The 22,448-nt window shown below is 42.0% G+C and overlaps 1 protein-coding gene across 1 annotated transcript in view; it reads left to right on the forward strand.

The window, feature by feature from the left end:
- Window positions 1-22,448, forward strand: part of LOC308307625 (uncharacterized protein) — a 72,501-nt gene that overhangs the window by 23,918 nt on the left and 26,135 nt on the right. Inside the window, exons 2-10 of the mRNA XM_080752891.1 lie at window positions 1,244-1,330; window positions 7,048-7,065; window positions 7,202-7,273; window positions 9,086-9,127; window positions 9,780-9,821; window positions 11,543-11,584; window positions 14,240-14,290; window positions 21,198-21,278; window positions 22,001-22,045. Coding sequence (XP_080609017.1) covers window positions 1,244-1,330; window positions 7,048-7,065; window positions 7,202-7,273; window positions 9,086-9,127; window positions 9,780-9,821; window positions 11,543-11,584; window positions 14,240-14,290; window positions 21,198-21,278; window positions 22,001-22,045 — 480 coding nt within the window. The remainder of the gene's footprint in view (window positions 1-1,243; window positions 1,331-7,047; window positions 7,066-7,201; window positions 7,274-9,085; window positions 9,128-9,779; window positions 9,822-11,542; window positions 11,585-14,239; window positions 14,291-21,197; window positions 21,279-22,000; window positions 22,046-22,448) is intronic.

The following is a 22,448-nucleotide window of genomic DNA, read 5'->3' on the forward strand; positions in this document are numbered from 1 at the left end:
TACACTTCAGAAAATAAACATAAACTAAAGCAACCCGCAACTATGAATGTTTACAAGCGACTTTACAGGAAGACCTAAAGTCGCTTATAATGAGCAGAACTGGCAGACAGAGATCAAATAATAATAATATAGGCCCCACGCCTTGGGGAGTTGTTTGTCACAGTACATTTGCACATACATGAAATTTATTCTCTGCATTTTACCCATCCCATAACTAGGAGCAGTGAGTGGGGAGCAATTAGGGATTAAGGGTCTTGCTCAGGGACACATCGACACATAGCTGCCTGACCGGTAATCGTACCTGCGACAACCAGGAGCTCTCAATGCAAAAACAATGTTCTTTCTGCCGACTAGAGTTTGTGCTTAGTCTGTGCCAACTAAATGCCACAGACTGCCAGTCTGAAGGAGTTGTAGTCTCTTTGGTGTGGAGTCATCTTAACAGCTCAGTTGAAGCAGTTGGGAGTTAAATGCCTTGCTTTTTCTCTAGTGCCACCCCTCAACCAATGATGATAGTAGGAGGGGCTTCATGAGCAGTGACCCCACCCACCATACAGCATTCCCCAGCCCAGACACATTCTGACAGATGCAGAAGGCAGGAAGGAAGTGCTCTCTCTCTCTCTCTCGCTCACACACACACACACACACACACACACACACACACACACACACACACACACACACACACACACACACACACACACACACACACACACACACACACAGTGAGAGAGAGAGAGGTCCTTTTAAGGAAAAGGGCCTGATTTTGCTGAGTACACCCCAGTCAATACTCATAAACATGCACACAAACACACACACATTAACACAGGTCAAACATGTTGACATGGATCATACATGGTAGATACACAAATACAATATGTTCCTATTATTTTCCCGCTTTTGTAGACATTGCCAGGATGCTATCCATCAATATAATCGATGTCTATTAATAGCGTCATTTGGCATGCATTGTTATATGAAATTAACACCATGAGACCCTGCGACTTTCAAATGACTCTGTGTTTTCACTGACTGCTGTCGTGTTGACAAATGACAACCAAACACAACTGCTGACTCCTTCTCTCTCTCTAGTCATGACTTGCGACTTTCCCATCATTCATTGTAGCTGTCTAAGAACAGGATTTCTGGTCACATGTGTCTTCACCATTTATAGATGTGTGTGTTTCTGGAATTGAACTATATTAACTTCTCTCACTTCTCCCATCTCACTTTCTCTCACTCTCAGGCGGAGGCCAGGCTGGCAGCAAAGAGGGCAGCTAGGGCAGAAGCCAGAGAGATCCGAATGAAGGAACTGGAGAGGCAACAGAAAGAGGTACAATTCAATTATACAACAATGATAATGACAATATGTCTGTAGTCCTGTGAGTGTTGTTTACTGTATGTTTGTCTCTACACACGCAAAAGGATATCCAAACATTTTCTGAACCTTGTACATACTACATAAGTTCAGCTGAACTTAAGAGCCCAGGAATATACCTCAGAATGTTTCTGAAAATTTCTGAAATCTTTGATATACTGCATCCTGGTTACATATCTAGACATTCGCATAATTACAGTACCTTGCCTTTTGTTAGACTTAGTGTACTATTTCACAACTTAATAACAACACATAACACAAATCTTTGGATTTGACCTGGGGGTCACACTGTGTCGGCTAATAGGAACAAAGGCATTTCCTGTCAACATTACTTTATGTTGGTAAGCTCAAAGGCTTTGATCTCCTCCAGAAGTGAGTTCTGGGTCACTGGTGGCATTCCAGTGGCAGGGAGGAACTGCAGGTGTTTGTTCAGCCAAACGATGCCTTAATTCTGAAGAATAGAAAATATAGAACTGACATTTCAATGTCTACATGGAAGTAATCAATCCATGGAGCCCTCTCCATGATGCATTTGTTTGATATGAATTAGATTGTGTAGCAGTTGAGTTGTGTCATTGGGTCCCCCAACAAAGTAGTTAATGGTGTGAAGTATGGCATTAAGTCCTTAAATATATATACTATTTCATATCTGTCCACTGAAATGAAGTAGAGTTTCCCCTGATTTAGTTTTTATTTGTTGACGAAATTGTAAAATATATTTAGTCTTAAGTTTTAGTCATCATAGCTTAATTTTTATTTAGTTTTCATTTGGTTTTTGTCAGTGAAAAGAGTTACGGTATAAGGTAAACCGTGACACACACAGCTGCAAGCACACCGCTGGCATCAGCACTGCATTCTGATCTAGCCTACAGTATGTTGAAACAGGTGGTGAGGTGAGAGTTTGTTTGTGCGTGCCTGTCAGCCTGTGTGTGTGTGTGTGTGTGTGTGTGTGTGTGTGTGTGTGTGTGTGTGTGTGTGTGTGTGTGTGTGTGTGTGTGTGTGTGTGTGTGTGTGTGTGTGTGTGTGTGTGTGTGTGTGTGTGTGTGTGTGTGTGTGTGTGTGTGTGTGTGTGTGTGTGTGCGTGTGGACTGCTGGTCAGCAGTGTTGGTGTTGGTTGTGTTTTCCCCTGCTCTCTGATTTTAACACGTCTGATCTTCTCTACACTGGGAAGTCTCTTGTGTCCAGACCTCTCTATTCTTGGCTCATCTTAATCCCAAACATAGAAAACACATGTCTGTGAGTCTCACTCTACAAACTAACTAACCTCACAACGTATACACACTACTGTACTCTGGGTGATGTTAAGAGCTCCGGCTCCAAAACATTTCTTTCTGTTTGTTTTTCAATATTCATATTGTTTTTCAATATTTGTTCTGGCCTTAGTCAATTCAAGCATATTTTAGCTGATGTTGTCTCGTTCAGGTGAACATGGAACAGGACAGGTAGAATCAATTAAAAAATCCTAACGTTATAAGCTGCTATCATTAAGTAGTAAGGTCAGTACCCGCAGTGCTCAGACAACGTTTCTGTGATCCTAGAAGATCAGACTAGGATAAAGAGTCAGTGGTGTAAAGTCTACCATACTGTATGTATGGATCTATTTTTGGACAGCATGTGAAAATAGTGCACCGGCCAAGAATAGATTCCATCCTGAAGTGGGAAGTTGCAGTCATTGTAGCCCACTGTGTGCCTGCCGTTTAACATCAGATGTCTACTGGATCTCTAGCTGCTGTAATCGCCATCCTGTTGGCAATTAACAGATCCATCAGGTTTATCTCATATGTGCCACAATTATTTTACAATCAAAACACAGGCGTGCACGTGCGTCCACACACACACACACACACACACACACACACACACACACACACACACACACACACACACACACACACACACACACACACACACACACACACACACAGGATTACTTACTGGATGGTCTGTGCTAATCTGAGTCTGGTCAGGAGTTAGGGGTGTGTGTGTGTGTGTGTGTGTGTGTGTGTGTGTGTGTGTGTGTGTGTGTGTGTGTGTGTGTGTGTGTGTGTGTGATTGTGTGTGTGTGTGTGTGTGTGTGTGTGTGTGTGTGTGTGAACTTCAAAAGCAGCTTACCGGGGAGCTTTCTCTGGTGGGCTCCGTGTCATGGACCAGTGGGTGAGCTTCTGTCTGACACCAAGCGTCAGTGCTGTGTTGATATTATTAACGTATGGATTTATGCCGAAGACGGGACCTGAGACTGTATCATCTGGATGTTAACGTAAGGATGCATTCTAAAGACGGGACCCAAGGCGGTATCATCTGGACATTATGTATGGATGCATGCCGTTGCTCACTTCTCTATCTCTGAGGTTGAGAGTGTCGGTTCACGCTCTAGACACGCTGCGATCTCTGTCTCAGTGTGTCGGGCAGTGCGGGAGACACCTCGTGAGGGCAACGAAAGGCTGGATGACAGTTGGCGGGTGAGAGCTTAGTTTTTTAGTTTTTATTTAGTTTTTGTCAGCGGAAGAAGTTAGTCGACGAAGATTTTTCGTCCTAGTTTTAGTCTTCGGAATTAACACTGACCAGACATTGATTGCTTGATTGAATATTTTATTAGACAGAAATGTAAAGTACAGTCAAAATACTTAGTCTAAAAGTCTAAAAACACACCCAAAAGGTCCTTGGGGTCTTGTTTCCGTTTGGGTCCTTATATTGGACAATATGCTAGTCGAGTAATTAATTCAGTTCTGACTTTTAACTGCTTTTTAACTCCAAGCATTTGATTGAGTTGGATGCAAAAGTGAACAAGGAAACAATTAAAATGCAACGGTTTTTTGATGAAACCTGTAAACATACTGTAAGTCTGCACTCTGCAAGTGTCCTATTTACTCAAACAGCTGTAAATGATATCTATAATGTGGTAAACATAGAAATTCTAATACATAAAATTGACAGCATATAAAAAGCACTGCTTTCTCAATTATATCATGCATTGTGGTAAGAGTTACATTAAGCTGCCAATGAAAATCTTTTTAATGACTTGCCTCAGCCTCCTTGAAAGTGCTTGAAAGTCAGATGAATAGGGTTTATTTGTATTCATGGCTTTATTCTATCTGGCGTGTCCATTGCTCGAAGAGGAGGTTACCTTCATTAAAGATCTGCTGACTGATTCCAGAGCTCGCAGGGAGACTTATAGTGAAGATGATACCGGACTAGACGATGGCTAATGTAGAACCACTATGTTCTGCTGCCATAAGTGATTCTTAATGTCAGAGTGTGACCTTCCACCTCAATTTGAAGTGTGAATGAATACAAGGGAGTCTAGAAGAACAATAATAGCTGAGATAATCAAAGTTATAATACACACTGTGCATAGAGGTCCGGTCAGAGGACATGGATTTTCGTCCAGATTTCAAATACAAACCGATCCCTATATTGAGCCAGCGCAAGAGGCAGACCATGGTGCTAAATCTGAATTAGAGGTATAATTGGCCCTTTGGAATAGGGCTTGTACAGCTTGTACGGATGTATTGGGGGGTGTAAATGTGGGTGAAACAACATTGGCTGGTACAGAGATGAATTTGCAGGTCTTATATATGGACACGGACACGGACACGCACGCACGCACGCACGCACGCACGCACGCACGCACACACACACACACACACACACACACACTCTCTTTTCTTGACACTGAAGCAGGGGTGCTGGAAATGTATTTGTTCGTAGACTGACTGTTCTAAGTATCGTGCAAATCAAATTGAGCTCATGGTCAAAATGAGTCATAGTTGCTGTTTTTAGGTTGTCTGGTATGATTCAGGATATGAGAATATTTTCTTGCACATTGCAATGTCCAAGACAAGACATGTACCTTTTAACCACTCAAACCCTAGAATATTTTGGGTGTAACATTCGGCGAAAGTAGTAGATTGGCTATTTTCATGCGAAGAATATTTAGTGTAGAGCAAAAATGGTAGAGGGCCTATTGTAGAGCTCTTGAAAGTCAGTTAAGTTGGGGTTTGAATATACATTTATTTTTGTCTTTATAGAATAATCATGGACATGTAGGTTTTGACCAATCAGTTTCCTTAGAATAGTGGTCCTCGACTTTCCAGAGTTTGAAATAACAATGGGTTTGTATAGGAAGGAGGCGTGTCTGATAAAATGAATAACAACTATCTAAATACTGAATCGAGCAACTTAAAAACTGTCTGGGGTGTTCATAAAAGCCTGACTAGTACCCCGAGATGTGTGCAGAGTGCAGATGTTCTATTAAAATAATACATGGCATTAGTGTGGGTGTCTTTAGTGTCTGTCATCAGAGTGGACGCTGTGTGTGGGTGTTTTAGTGTGGGTGTCATTGTTGTGGGTGGGAAGAACTAGAGTTGAGAACTATTTTGTTTTGTTTGTTTGTAAATCCAGTGCTGGCAGGTGTTCATGAATAAGTTGATCTGCTAATCATTGACCAGCAGAAGCAGACACCAAGCATTACTGAGGCCTTGGTTCAGATGCCAGACTAAATCAAACAGACTTCAAGGTCCTGTAAACATACTTATCTGTAACAGATTAAAGGCTCTTTTCCACCGGCAGCGATAACGATGACGATAACGATTTAAAAAAGTGGGTTTTCAATTGAAGTGGATCGGCAGCATCCACCCAACACCGATAAAGACAACGATAGCCGACAACTACATCGTTAGGATCAACAACGATGTGGTTAAGATCACAGTGATATGGAACTGGGTCTCTGACAAACAGCTCGCGATGCGCTCTGCGCGAGCGGCTGTTAATTGACGCCTCTTCACATTGATGTCCGATAACTTTATCGGACATCAATGTGAAGGCATAATTATCGCTGTGATATTGTATGGCTATCGTCATCGTTATCGCTGCCGGTGGAAAAGGGCCTTAACTCCTGTCGTGGAATTCTGGATCAATCAGCAATTGATGAGGCAATAGGAGTCGAGATAATATTCTAGTGGTGACTTATACTTTAATGTGCATGATATCATGGGAAGAAATGCAATCAGACTTCAGGTCAGTGGTACAGTGGTTCTGCCAAGGACCACCGGATTCAGACCATAGTTATACTGTAGCTGAACCATAACAAGACAGGCTGTAACTTAATCAATAGCTATCAGGCCTAGTGGAGACATCGTACCATACTGTACCCACTACCCGACGTGACATTTTCGGGCCAGGTAGGACCTAAAATGTAAGCTAATTAGTTGGGCCGGGCCAACATTGAGGATGACACAATTAAATCAGACATATTTCCAAAGTGGTCCAGAAAGATATGACATACAATACAGTTGGCAACTTGGTGTCAAATAACTACAGAAGAAAACAAACAAAACAAACCTTTGAGATGTGATATTGCCGAGTTGTGACACTTTCCAACAGCTTTTTGACCCTTGTATTAATGATTCAGCAGAGATCAGCTTGATTTCTAAAGGCAGTTTGTTGTAATATATTCTACTTAGTGCACATGAATGGTCACTTCCCCAACCAACTCTTTTCACTCTGCTCCTGCTTTAAATGCTTCCGTTTCTTTGATATTTGTCTTTTCCCACTGTTTTCGTTTAGCTGGTGTATTACATATCTTTTCTTGCTTTCATATCTTTTATTTCTCCCTCATGTCCTGACTCATCTCATCTCTCTCCTCATCTCCTCTCCTTGCTGATGGTGTGTAGATCTTTCAGGTCCAGAAGGTAGGCCTCCTCTAATTCCTTGTCAACCACCCTAGCCTTTCATTATCAATTGATTTATTTATTGGTTTATTGGTTTAAAATGTCTGTCTGCACGACTCTTTCTGTTTTCATATCCTCTTCTCTTGGGTTCAATTAGAAATATTATGGCTTGGACACCAAAGCGGAGGACAAAGGGGACGGCAAGTGGGACCATATAGAGCAATGGATGGTACAGTTTTCTTGTTGTGCTGAGTACTAAAAATATGCCTCCTTTTTAGCATGTGGTTGATGTTTTACCCACGTGTGGTATGCCGGAGAATGTCAGATAATTCCTGTTAAGACTTGTTATGACAAAGCCAATTGCAACATAAATAATCAAGGTTGGCTCATAAAAGTTATTACGTATCTGTGTGCCAGCGTCTGTTTGGGTTTCAATCTGAATAACCCTGTCTTTGGTCTGTTTATGACCGCATGGGTTATTATCACATTTACTTCTTTGCAGCTATTTTTGAGCGGTGGTCACACCGTCTCCATAGCGTGGCCGTGTGTGTAGGTATGTATGTTTGTTTGTTTGTTTGTATGTCTGTATGTAGCCTCAAGTGGTGTAGTACCTTTTATGACCACACATGTTAAGGGAGGGGCGCTGTTTTCAGGCCAGGCCAGGCACGCACACACACGCACACACACACACACACACACACACACACACACACGGGGGGGGGGGGGGGGGGGGAGATAAACCACCGCTCAGTTCACACGGGTGTGATTTTTATTTTATTTGTCCCACAGGATTGTGGGAGGTCGAACCATCTGTGATGCTCAGTGTGTGAATTGCTTTTTGACTACAGTAGCCTTTTGCAGACTAAAGCAAATTTCACATGAAACAAGCCATGCACTTTGGAAAGAAATCGTATGCTGCATATATATACAATGCATATATCATACAATAAAATAGCATGCAGCTTTTCTTGACTAAGAGCCTACAACATTTGAGTATATTTACTTGTTCATGAGTTACGAGTGCTTTCCTGGAAAATCCCGAGGGGGGGGGGGGAAAGAGCACAATACATGTTTTTTTTTTTTTACAGTACAAATATTGTACAAGTACACAGGGGGACAAATGTTCCACCAACAGTAGAAAGAGGGACTTTTACAATGGCTACAGTTGTACTGCTATTACATAAGTGTCGGAGCAGTTAAGATTGTTTGCATGTTGTGGTTCAGTTTGGAGCAGCATGGTGGTTCAGTGGAGGGCGCATGTGTCAGGACGAATGCTAATGGTGTTTGTGCAAACATGTTTGTCTTTGTGTTGATTGGATTACTGACTACGCTGAACTCTGATGGTTCTAACTGCATGGATCGTCTGTGTGTTGAAACGGAGTGTGTCTGTGTACCTTACATCAGTGGTTCTCAACCTGTCATGACTGATTTGGGGGTTCGCCAGAGGACAGTGAAGTGTCAATTTAAGAACGTTTAAGACCCTTTTAACACATCAAAGAAAAGAAAGAGAAAAGAAGTATGACAATTATTGCTACTTGGAGATAACCTAATCCTCTGGAGAGGTTCTTATCTAGGGTTGCAACATTTAAACATGTTACAATCGTGCATTATTTAACCACTTTTAATTTCTACTTTTGATCATCACATAATGGCTTATGAACAATATGTGATCATTTAATCAAACATACTATTTTAACCCATTCAGACCTGGAACCCCTGTACGTAACAATATATTTTTTAGAATCAGCCTCAGGTCTAAATAAGTGAATAGGAACATGTTTAAATGTTTTCCCATAACCATTGAGATCATTATCATAATACCAATATCTTGACGAAAATGTCATTTCGTCCTGTAAGTGTGGCAGCCCGCCTGTTCAACTCCCATCATCCATCTCTCTGTTTGAAATAATTTTCCCTCCTCTCCTTTTCTTTGCATTTAATCTCCCCATTTCTTTTTTTCTTTTACTTCCATCTCCCCCTCCTTTAATTCCATCTCTCCATCTCTCCTTCCTTTCTCTCCATCTCTCCATCCTTTCTCCAGGAGGACAGTGAGAGATACTCACGTTCTTCACGGATACAGCCGGTGTGTAAACCCTCCCTCTCCTCCCTCTCTGCTCATTTGCATCTTCTTCATCCTTCAGATCCAATCCGACCACATGGGAAATGACGTTCTGTAGGAGCATCAGTATTAAAAGCATCCCTGGCTTATAAGCCTTATATGCTTTAATACATTATAATCTATAACATTAATTAACTAAAAACACTTATTTTAGAAATGATTCAGTAGGAGGGACCGCTCCCATCACACGTTTATGATGTCATTTGTCCATGTGTGGTCTAGCCTTGTGGAATGTATAGAATGAATAATATGCTGATAATAATAATAATAATAAAACAAGAAGAAAAAAATATATAATTACAGTTATAGAGGGCAATTACAATGTATTAAGGAATATAAGACTTATTAGCCAGGGATCCTTTTAACATAAACACTTAGCATTTTGGCATATCAGCAATAAGGGATAATTAACATTAGACAAATGCTGTGTTTGAAAAGTATCCTGTTCAAATAGGGTTCACCCAAGAAGATCTAAAACAGTTGTTGGTTACATTGGTTTTCGGTTCTCTCTATTTAAACTGTCCCGTCTCTCTTTTCATTTCATTCCATCTCTCCATCCTTTCATTCCGTCTCTCTACCTCTCCTTCCCTCGTTTCCATCTCCATTCTTTCTCTAGGATGAGAGTGACAGGTACTCGCGCTCTTCACGGATTCCATCGGTTTGTAAACTCCTTATTTAGTCACAACTGCATGTCGGCTCTGTGCATAACTGTAATCGCAGTTTTCAGTAGGTGGCATATCTATTTCCTGTTCCAGTTAATTTCCCATAGCTTTTTTTTGTGCCTTTTTCTGCCTTTATTGATAGATACAGTAGACTGGCCGGAAATTGGGAGAGAGAGATGGGGAGTCTGGTTCGGGATTCGAACCCTCGACACACGGTCAGACGGTTTTTCGGCATTAGCAGCCTAGGTGCCCGGACAGCTATGCCAACCAGCCGGGCCCCTCTAGCTTTGTTTGATTGGCTCGTCAGCAGGTTTAAACCCCCGAAACACAGCAACACCTTCACATGTGTTTCCAAAAAGAGGAAACGGGTATGCCATGTGCCACCTTCTGAAAACTGGGACTACAGTTAATGCACAGATGTTATTAATACTCTGTACACATTTCTGTGTTGTCACTGATATTCTAACGTTCACCTGCCAATTAAGTGAGGAGCCCCTTAAGGCTCATCCATACTCCGGTGAAGAGCGTTTCACCGTGGTGTATTTTTCTAAAGTCTCACTTCTCCCTAGTATGACTTTAGAAAACTATACTGCGGTGAAACGCTCTTCACCTTCACTGGAGTATGTATGAATGAGCCTTTACCGTCCTGTGCCCCACATTTAACACCCCGCGCTGACTGACTATTTTTGCCTCTTTTTGAATTGGAATCCTGATTTAATTTCAAATGCATTTATATACTCATGTTAACTTCATGAACCTAAATACATTGGACATAAAAAAATCCATTTTAATACTACTATACTAGTCATTAAGCTACTAATATAGACTGACGGAATTAAAGCAGGTCATGTTTGGAATTACAGATGAAATCAATAATATATCAGTATTCTGGTATTAACGTGAGGGCCGTATTAAGTGAAAGTGGGGGCCGCATGTGGCCCCCGGGCTGCCAGTTGCCCTTGTATGGTATAGATGCTCGGCCAATCTGGTCGCAGTTGATTCGAACCATACTGAACCCTCCTTCACTTTACCCTCTACTCCTACTTCCTCTTCCTCATTCTTTATTACCCAACCGCATGGGAAGTGTGTGTGTGTGTGTGTGTGTGTGTGTGTGTGTGTGTGTGTGTGTGTGTGTGTGTGTGTGTGTGTGTGTGTGTGTGTGTGTGTGTGTGTGTGTGTGTGTGTGTGTGTGTGTGTGTGTGTGTGTGTGTGTGTGTGTGTGTGTGTGTGTGTGTGTGTGTACAATTTGTCCCTGGCATAACTCGGACAGCATCTGCCCGTTCGGTCTCAAACTTGGTGTGTGTCAGGAGATTGTTTGCATTGGATTCCCTGATTGGACAACAAAAAAAACTCTGCTTCACGGATTGGTGGAGCGTCACATCACGTTTGTGCCGCTAAGCCAGTATGAGTCCCTGACTGGATAACCCAACCCGTCTGCGTAACTTCATGTCAAAGCATGCCATGTTTGAAAAGAATCATGTTCAGAATAGATGTTCCCTAAAAAACCATTGAGAATTATCATGGTACCACAATATCTAGGACCTTATTTTATTATGCTCTAATTGTGTGGTCAACTCCCATCATCCATCTCCCTGTTTGAACGTTCCCATCTCTCTTTTCCTTTCATTCCATCTCTCTATCCTTCTACTTCTCCACCTCTCCTTCTCTCCATTTCCTCTTCCCTTCCCTTCTCTCCATCTCTCCATCCTTTCTCCAGGAGGACAGTGAGAGATACTCACGTTCTTCACGGATACAGCCGGTGTGTAAACCCCCCCTCTTCCCATACTGTTGCATCCTCATCCTTTATCCAACCACGTGTGGAGTGTAGTGTGTGTGTTGTGTTTGGCCATTTTCTATTCTAACATAAGGACTAGGGATACTGTATTGGCATATCACCAACATGGATAGTTCATGTAATTCAAAGCATGCTGAAAAGGATCAAATGTTCCCCAAAACGATTTAGATCAGGGGTCTTCAACAGGGGGACCCCTAGGGGACACTCAGAGATACTGCAGGGGGGCCTCCTAGTCTTTGTGTGATAGACCAGTGATGTCATTACGTGCGCATCCCGCATCAAAAACTCATTCAAGTCACCCAGGGACTCATTCATGTCATGGTCCTGGGGTCCCGGGGATGCGCCTCCATTGGAGTCCATGTTAAAATAATTTACCGCGTTGCGGTAAAAGAAAAAAAAAAAAGAAATTCCACAGACACCACCATTGTTCATGGGTGAAAGCATCCTACTTTACCCTACGTTAACACAAATAAAATCCACGTAGAAAGTCTTAAACAGGCGATAGAAATGTCAATGTTTTGATTCCACCGACGTTCGACGCCATTTTGCGCGCGTAAACTTTATATTGATGACTCATAAAACTTTTCTGGGACCCATTTGAATGACCACCTGTGGGTCCCGGGACCCATTACATTGAAAACCTAGTAACATCACTGGATAGACTTTATTTATTTTTTATATTAACCACTTGAACCCTCACATCCCTATTCTGGGGAGAACATTAGCCGAAAGTAGAAGAGTAAGAACTTGTTCAAACTTGTAGATTGGCCATTTTCAGCAAAGAGATTTGGGACCATATTTTTGCCCATGCCCTGGTAACTCTTTTGCCATTTTTTACTATTTTGAAAAACATATTAACATATTTTGAATAGCTGATCTACAAGCTCACAACGTTTCATGTAAATCGGATATTTGAATTGTTTTATAATGTTTTTCAAAATAGGAAAAAAGGGCAAAGAAGTTTAGGGATAAGGGGTAAAGCATGGACAAAAATATAGCTATGGTGTACAGGGAAAAAAGTACCGACTGTAGGTCAAATTTATAAAGCGAAATACACACATTTAACTTGGATCCAGTATGTAGTGGGGGTCCCTGCTTCACCTCTCTCTCTCAGCTAAGGCTTGGACAATGTTTGATTTGGATCATAATACCACAATATCTGGACTAATAACCTATAATGTAATTCTATCGTGCAAGCATGCAGCCCTGGTCAAAGCCCATCATCCATCTCTGTCTGAACTTTCCAATCTCTCTTTCCTTTCATGCCATCTCTCATCATCTCTCCTTCCAATCTCTCCATCCTATCTCCAGGAGGACAGTGAGAGATACTCACGTTCTTCACGGATACAGCTGGTTTGTAAAGCCTTTCCTCTCTTTCCTCCCTGCCCATACTGTTGCATCCGTCAGCCTTTTGTTCTAATCTGTAACATACAGAATAGGGATATTGGCATATCACAAACATTACATTTTCATGTCAAAGCATGCTGTGTTACTACGGGGGGCTTCATCTCTCAATTAGGGGGTCCTTGGCCTGAAAACAGTTGAAGACCCCTGATTTAGTTCATTATAATACCACGATATCTGGGCAAATACAATAATGTATCCTATCCTGCAATCATACAGTACATGTAGCCCTGTTCAACTCCCATCATCTATCTCTCTTTGAACTTTCCAATCTCGTTTCCTTTCATTCTTTCTCTCCATCTCTTCCTTCCTTTCATGCAATCTCTCTTTCCTTTCATTCCATCTCTCCATCTCCCCATCCTTTCTCCAGGAGGACAGTGAGAGATTCTCACGTTCTTCACGGATACAGCCGGTGTGTAAACCCCCCCTCTCCTCCCTCTCTGCTCTTAGTCCTACTGTTGCATCTGTCATCCTTAATTCTTACAGGGAAACTGTAGTTCTGTAGCAGTGTTGATTTTGACAGCTTTATTTTTTATTTAGTATTAGTAAAAAAATCTATTTAGTTTCAGTTATATCTTATTCATCTGAAATGGTTTCATTTTAGTCTGGTCTTGGTTGACTAAATACCATAAGATTTTAGTCGACTAAATAAATCTACAGTTGATTTAGTCAACTAAAATGTATTTTGGCAGGCCTTGATGGCATTGAAATGCCTGATTTATATTCATCCGTGTGCAAAAATAGCTGATCTACAAGCTCACGACATGCCGCAGCGCGACGTGTGAGCTAGTTGATCGGCTACTTTCGGAGAGTGACGCCTGCTCACAGCCATGCATAAGATGACATGTCTTAATTCTACTGGATCTCTTCTCCATTAGTACTTTTAGTCTAGTTTTTATTTTCAGTATATTTAGTCATAGTTTTTGTCATCATAGCTTAGTTTTTATTTTGTTTTTTGTCAGTGAAAAAAGTCATAGTCACAAGCTTGTAGATTGGCTATTTTGTTGCAGGGGGACACCATCTTATTTTATCATTCAGGCTTAACAATGGCTCTGAAATAGATGCTGGACATTAAACTGCATTTCACGCCAGCAGGTTTATACCTGTTATTCACAATCTGATTGGTGTTACGATTGGCAACCATGCCAACCAATCACCCATTTTGTTACCATCGTCAAACCCTGACCTTCCATCTTCCATCTCTCTCTCTCATAGCTCTCGGACGATGATGAACGGATGTCCGTAGGCAGTCGGAGCAGTGTGAGGGTCAGTATGTACATTCTCTGTCTGTCTGTCTCTGTGTGTGTCTGTCCATCCATCCATCCATCCATCCATCCATCCATCCATCCATCCATCCAGGCTTTCAAATTCTACACACCTCCTGCTGAGGATTATGCTGAAATCCAAGTTTATCACAGATAATCAGATTTACACTTTTTGTTGGAAGTTCAATGGAACACGGTTACTGCTCTATAGTAGAGCAGAATAAGAATCCAATCGACGTACAGTACACCAGAGAGGTACTTCATGCTAAATGATCTTTATGTGTTCAATTCCACAGTGGAATTGAATGTAGATGATCATTCATTGCAGAACTGCACTATGAGATGAACTTGAATCTTATTGCGACCGTAGGTCGCATTTACTATCAAACCCTGCACAAAGTGTAAGTCCGTCAGTCAGTCAGTCAGTCAGTCAGTCAGTCAGTCAGTCTGTCTGTCACACCTCACACGTCACACTCTTGCCCTGCTCATATCTCCGCAACCGTTGCCCCGATCCATGCCAAATTTTGCACACACACTCCTTACCTGCCAAACTACAACCTCCAAGGACCCCCGGAGCTCCAGGGACCCCCAGGTCCCTGGGGGACCCCCAGATGTAAAAAATGACCAAATGTGCTAAACTGACCAAATGACCACCCCAACGGGGCTGCTCACGGGGAATTCCCGGGGTCCACCGACTCCTGGTGCTCCAGAACGGATGCAAAAGTGGTGGCGCCCCCAGTGGAGGACCCCCTACACTGCAGCTCACATAAAATGCCGTAACTCCCGCTAGGAGCGACCGGGACAGCCGGGGTCGGTACATATTCGTCCGCCTTGCCGGCGCGGAGACCCCACCCCTCATTTCTCACATGGCCCTCTTCTAGCGCCACCATGAGGCCGATTCTTGCAAAACACATTTTTGGACACTGCTCCTACAATTTTTGCCCTAAAATCACGCAAATCGGTACACAGTATGTGTACACTCATCCCATCAACATGAATCTCTCCCATATAGCGCCACCTCCAGGCCGATTTTTAAAAACACATTTTTGGACACTGCTCCATGTCATCAACATGGATCAGGAAGATTTTGGCCAAACACATTTTTGCCCTATTTGTGGAGATAAGTGACCTACGGTCGCTTATCTCCCGATTAGGGAGCCTTACTGGTCACATAATGTGCTTACCTTCTACTGGTAAATATGTCTTCCTTCTTTGGGAGTTGTATCTGTATCCCATTTCGGTCTGGAATCAATAAAGGGTTGATGTGATTTCTTATCTTTTTGCACAGTCGGATCTTGATGGAATAGGGGCTGGTGGTGGAGGGGTAAGGGTTGTGTGTTTCTTGTGCATGACAGAGTAGATTGTGAATGAATTCATGGTTAAAGGTTCACTGACCTTAGTTTTTACATGTTATGTTGGGATCCTTTTTAGGATTTCAAAGATTCCGATTCCTATTGGGAGTTCCGAATGAACCCTTAGAGCAGGGTTCCACAATTAGTTTTCCCCAAGGGCCGAATTATGTCTAGGGTACCAAGCCGAGGGCCACAACATTGCAGGGGGCGACGGTGGCGTTCCCACTACTCCAGCGACAGTTTTCATCGTTGTCGGGTGAAAATATTGTATGTCCAAAACCGTTCGTTTTGAATGTATCATTTTAAAAATGATTTAAACTAGTGAAAACAGCCGATCTACAAGCACACAACGCCTTGCGGTGCGAGGCGTTGTGTGCTTGTAGATCTGCTGTTTTCACTACTTTTGTGCGACGGCCTTTTATGATTTGCGAAAGAACATACAAATTTGGAGATACAAGATTTCCACCCGACAACGACGATATACTAGTGTTGTTGCTGCTCTTATACCACCATTATTACTGGGGTTGGTGGGGGCCAGACAGTAGCCCCCGGCGGGCTGCAAATGGCCCGTGGGCCGCCTATTGGGGAACCCTGTTACGGGTCCATTTTGGTTTCATTTGTATACTGTCAGAGTTAAGTGGAGACCTTGACATTTTAAAGTTTGAGAACTGATGATTTAGATTTTTCACCAAAATGCAGGTTTAATTGAATTCTGCAATGAATCTCTGTATTAACGATTAAACAGGATTGTATACAAGGCTCCCTCATTGTATCACGATACTGTACATACGATACCTCTGAAAAGGCATATCGTGGAGACATTGTATCGTCTCAACGATAATTATCACCATATCGCCCACCCCTACCCTTACACACCTCTCCTTCTCAGCTTTCCTACCGCTCGTCTCTCCTACACTGTCACCTTCTAAACTTTCCTACAACCTGTAACTACTACGCTGTCTCTTTCTCAGCTTTCCCACCATCTGTTATTCCTACACGGCCTCCTTCTCAGTTTTCCTACTGCCTCTATATCTTATTTGCAAAGTAAAGTTGCTTTTTTGACAAATCAAGTCATTGAAAATTCTAAAGTTCTGAATTGAAAGGAGACAATTCTACCTATATTGAATCAGTTGGTTCAGTTATTTGAGGAGAATTAAGGAACATTGTGTTATTTCCCTTGGCGTGACCACCAGGCGTGATCGCCTCAAAAACATTTGAAGCATGTTTGTGCCCGCTTGTTCCCACACACACACACACACACACACACACACACACACACACACACACACACACACACACACACACACACACACACACACACACTCTATTTTTAGGCTCACATCTCAAATATGGGGTCATATTTCTACTATGATAAGATACATTTAGAACATCCGTGGGCCCGGCCCATAAAGGGTGGATCAAGTTGTTTGGTATTGTAGACCCAAATTGTGTGATCTCATGTTGGCATGTGTATTGGGTTGAATTTGTCTGGATCAATGAAGGATTGTGGCGTGTGTGTGTGCGTGTGCATGTGCCTGTGTGTGTGTGTGTGCCTATTTTATAGCTACTAACAGCAGTGGTGTTTCCCACTTTTTAACTTTTTAGCTTGTGACCCAAAAGAGAAAGTCTTGAAAATAGCCATTCGCGACACGTCGGGAGCTTGTAGATCGGATGTTTTCACTACTTTTTTTTTTATACAATTTGGGTACCCTTATGGGTACCGACCCACTGACTGTTTGGGTAACGGTGTACTACAGTATGTCTCTATTCTTCTTGAGCTTGATCAATATGACTTAACGAGTGAGTGTTGGTCTTAATGAGATGCATGGCGTGATCAATAGCTGAGACCAGAAACAATGAGTTTAGCTTTCGCCAAACAGAGCAAGACGTTTGCATGCAGACTACGGTACGGTCTGTCGATGAACGTCTAAGCATGCTGTGTAATAATGTGGTGATGTGACTGGACCAGGTCAAAAACCACTAAATGCAACGTTTTACTCCCTTCTCATGACTTCCTTTCCCCCCTTAGAGCTCCTCCTCTCGCTCACATAAGAAGTCCAAGAAGAAGAAGAAATCCAAACATAAAGACAGAGACGTATGTAAAACCTCACTAGAAGTGGCGTCATTGATACAGCCAATGAGGACGTTCGTCACTCATGACCTCTTGACCTTTGCTCTCCGTTCACAGAGTAATGGCTATGACGAGGAGTCCAGTGTGATGTCCAGTCGGGTTAGTACAGTTAGTACAGTTTGTGAACTCAGTACAGTTAATAGTTCAGGGTTCCCACGGTCATGAAATTCCTGGAAATATTTTGAAATTAGAAAAAAAAGAATCCAGTGCTGGAATAGTTTTGGAATTTATCAAGGGTCCTGGAAGGTCCTGGAAAAAATAGCTATGCATTGTCTTTGGTTATTGATTTTGTTAATACCTCTGAAGTGACAAATTAAACATGGGCCAAATTGTCAAATATTAGAGGCAGAAATTGTGAAAATAGCCGATCTACATGCTTACAACGCCTCGCAACACGAGGCGTTGTGAGCATGTAGATCTGCTATTTTCACAATAGAACCGTGTTATACAAAATTCCTCAACTCTTAGTGCTCGTCAGGATGGGGGGGGTCTTTGGGCATTGGACATAGGAGTAAGCGACTCGTTATTGAGCTGAATTATTGTTATAGTCCTGGAAATCGGGTTAAAAATTCTGGAAAGGTTTGGGAAATTTTTTGGAAATTAATTGGTAAAGATGTGTGGGAACCCTGTTAGTAGAAGTTGGTGTCATTGTTGTAGATGTTGGTCGAACTGGCCCATGTGGTCCTTTCTAAACGGCAGCTGTGCATATATTGACAGCATCGGACCATATGAAGAATGACACTCATATTTTACACAAACCTGAGCTCCATAAATAGCCATACATTTGAAGAATCAGCAGGCTTTGTTTATGGAAAATTGACTTGAAGCCGCAATTCTGAAGTTTTATGTCGGCTGTGTCTCCTCTCTCCCGATGAAGAGAGTTAACGAGGTCTGAACTAGAAGAAGGCAGCACAGCATGCAATCTGGTCCGCCAGATAACTATTGGCAACTATTGACATTGGCAAGCAGAAGTGTCTCAGAAGCTCTGCTCTACCATACAGATTGGTTAACACAAATGTAGGGCAATGCAGTGTTTTGTAAATGGTCTTTTACTGCTAGGGAGTTTGCATTGTGTGATTCCTTATCAGATTTCAGGAAACGTTGTGTTTGGAGTTTATCCAGTTCCTCATGTTTATGTCCTGTTGTGTTGTTCTGTCAGAGTTCCAGACTAAGTGATGAAAGCAGAGCATCTCGCTCCTCCAAGTTAGACTTGACGGTGGGTTCCAGTCCAACTATGATATGATCTAAGCTCAATTTATGCTCCGTTGTACGACGGTGTTGTTTGCCAATTTGTTATTTCTGGCAAGTGCCCTCGAACAATATAGTATAAATTATGCACACAGTATTCATGAACCAGATATCAGTATTTTATATGGCGTGATACTGGTATGTTTTCCCCACATTTTCTTAATTGTCCAATTCATCATGATTTTGAAGCTCTTTTACTGAAATCACAGCTTAAACAGGAAGTATAACAGATCTAGAGATGACAACAACTTGAACTACTGTACTTTTCTCAGAACAAAACTCTTAACAGTTTTCATATTTGCTCATATAGCTCACAGCATCTGGCATTTCTTTTTAATCTTGAAAGTGTTTTTTTCTTTTTTTTTTTTTTAAGAAAATGGTTGCGAACTCCTGATTTTTAGAACACATTCGTAGAATCGTCCCGGGGTCCTAATGGCTTAACACTTATGTTGCAATGATTTTTTTCTCTTCAATGTCCCGCGATGCCATGGTCTCCATAGACCTCCATGTCATTTATAGTGCACGGATTGTGCACGCCCATGCCTAGATGATGCACCACGTGTGTAGATGCTGTTCACAGCTTTCAAACAAAAAAAATCCGCTTGGAAATCCATTCAGGCATTCATGATTTATGAGCCATTATGTTTTCTTCAGATGTAAACAAACATGGCTGCCATGTTTGAAAGAATGGGTTGGTATGGGGGTTAAACATGCAATTTCGTGATCGCGATCATGCCTAACACATTTCTGGAGGTCCAAAAAAACTTTTTGGAAAAAAAAACTTGAAAAAAAAAAAAAAATTTTTTTTTTCAAAAACGGCCCAAACTCGGGAAACTCGGGGTTGGCACAGCGGTAGTACCAATACAAACTCGGGAAACTCGGGGTTGGCACCATATGTGTTAATAGCAGCAATGATGTTTGATGAGTTTCTGGTGGTCCCTGACGTTTGATGTGCGTGGTGGTCTTTCTTCTCCAGAGCTCCAGATTGGTCGATGACACCAGGGCGTCGCGTTCTTCGAGACTAGACCTACAGCCAGTGTGTATACCGCTGGTGTTATGCTAGTTTGCTAACAGTCTGCCGTGCTAACTCCTGACAGTGTGTGTTGCAGTTATATAATAGATCTGTCATTGTATAACTTTATGTCTGTCAATTAGGGACGTCCGATATTATTGGCCTGCCGATATTGTCGGCAGATAATAGCATACAAAATGTAATATCGGTATCAGTTTTTATGCATGCTATTTTACAGACTAAACAAAAATCTATAGCAGAGGAATCAACTTCTGAGGTCTGAACTAGATATTATATTTATGTTATTGCTATTTTATTTTATTAGATATGTGATATAGTTTACTTTTGGTGACAATAGCCAGCATATATCTCTATGAGAATATGAAATTAATAGTTGGACAATATTGGAAAATGGGATATCTGCTAAAAAGCCAATATCTAACATACCTACCGTCAATGAAATGACGTGTTGGTGAGTTTTGAACTTGTCGACTGCTCACTTTTGAGCAATAAATTGTCTGATCGGAGAGAAGTGGCGACTCTGGTCAGGTAAAACGTGGAACACAAAGGATGCATGGGCCTGTTCGTTCCATGTCATGGGTTCAAATGCTGTCCACCCCTCTGTCTTCTCTTCTGTCTGTCGTCACTGTGCTCTCCTATGAGGCTCAAATCTTAAATTGACCTTCTTTCTAAGAAGAAATGGAATGAATCCAGAGTTTGGTGATGTTTGGTTAAGGAAGAGGCGTGCAGTGGTTCATGCAGTGGTGCAGCATTCCGTTCTCACTGTGTCTCTGGAAACCTTTGACGTTCTTAGGCTGTTTCTCTGCTTCCCGTTGCATGTCCGTATTAGTGGGATTAATTACACTGTAGTGTCATGTGCTATACGTAGCATTGTACATCGATCTTACTTTTGTGCACGTGAGTGTGTGCATGTTCTGTTTCGCTGATTTATCTGCACTTGATACTGACAATTATCAGCTAATAATAATAATATTACAAGTATGGTTATTTGTAATTGTATCCAACCAACAACATCGCTGAAACGCAGTGTGACCTTTGACATTCTTATGCTGTTTCCTGGCTTCCTGTTGCACGTGTTCACTCGGACCTTCTCATTTCCTGTTACACGTTCATCATCTTCTTCTCCTCCTGTTCATTCTCTCAGGCATCGTATGCGTCCTCTGACCTGTACGGTCTCAATGGGCTGTCCTCCTCCAGGCAGGGCTTAGCGTACAACGGCTATCAGGTACTTTTTGGGCAAGTGGGCATGACCTTAGGGCAAGTAGAACATGACCTGTACTTGCCCGATGGGCAAGTGCCTCTGAGGCAACCCCCTGCCGTAATATGACTTAAATGTAAGGTTCAGTAAAGCAACAATGGATGAAAAAGCTATTCACTGGGTTGACCTGAGACGAAACGGTTTGAGAACCACTAGACTCAACACAGAATGACAAGCACATACTGTGTGTACTAGGGCATTCACGAATAGTGATTTTTAGTATTCGAATTATTCGACCTCAAAGTATTCGAATATTCGACAGGACTGGCCAAACTGTCAAATATTAAGTAAGCAAGAGGCGAACATTGTGAATGCTCACAACGCCAGCTATTTTCACAATATTTATCTGCGGAACCGAGTCACATTAAATGTAATCCCTACAATTCCAAGTTCTTGTCAGGGTTCTTATGACTTCCTATCTAGCCAAGCTTTATAAACCATGAATAAATATATATAGTTTTAAAGACAAAACAATAAAAAAATTAAAATAAGCGAATATTCGACTTCGGTGAACAACGTCGAATAGTGACTTTGATATTTGAATATTTGGTGAATGCCCTAGTGTGTACACTGTACACAGTATACACACACACACACACACACACACACACACACACACACACACACACACACAGCTGCTGTTCCCCAAGGTTCATTCTGACGTTCTCTCCTCCTGGTGCTGGTTTCAGTTCTCCGGCCTCCTCGCTCACATCACCTACCAGCGCCAGCGTAGGGTCAGTTACCTGACCTTTGACCTTTAACCCAGCACAGCCCCCACTTTGTCACTGTCTGACCTTTCACCTGTCACTTGTGATCGTCACTGGCATCTGGTTTTCACCCCTGATTAATTATTCCACGTGGTTCCAGTATGTCTAACTTCACATACAGTCACATTTTGCTTTAGCAGGTTATAGGGATGGGACCATAATCGTTATTATCGTTTATACAATAATTACATCGCAGGGGTTTTAAATTCATCGTGAAATTGTCCTCAGTCATGCACTGGGATGAATTGGCTTTTGTTGTGCAGCAAATTCAGCCCCACTTAAACCCTGTATAATTGATAAAGCCGACCTGTAAAGAGTGCATTTGGTATGCCTTTATTTCACTCACACAAATGGATTTGCCAAAAATGGC

Source organism: Nannobrachium achirus (assembly GCF_963921795.1).
Source record: "Nannobrachium achirus genome assembly, chromosome: 22".
Taxonomy (NCBI): Eukaryota; Metazoa; Chordata; class Actinopteri; order Myctophiformes; family Myctophidae; genus Nannobrachium; species Nannobrachium achirus.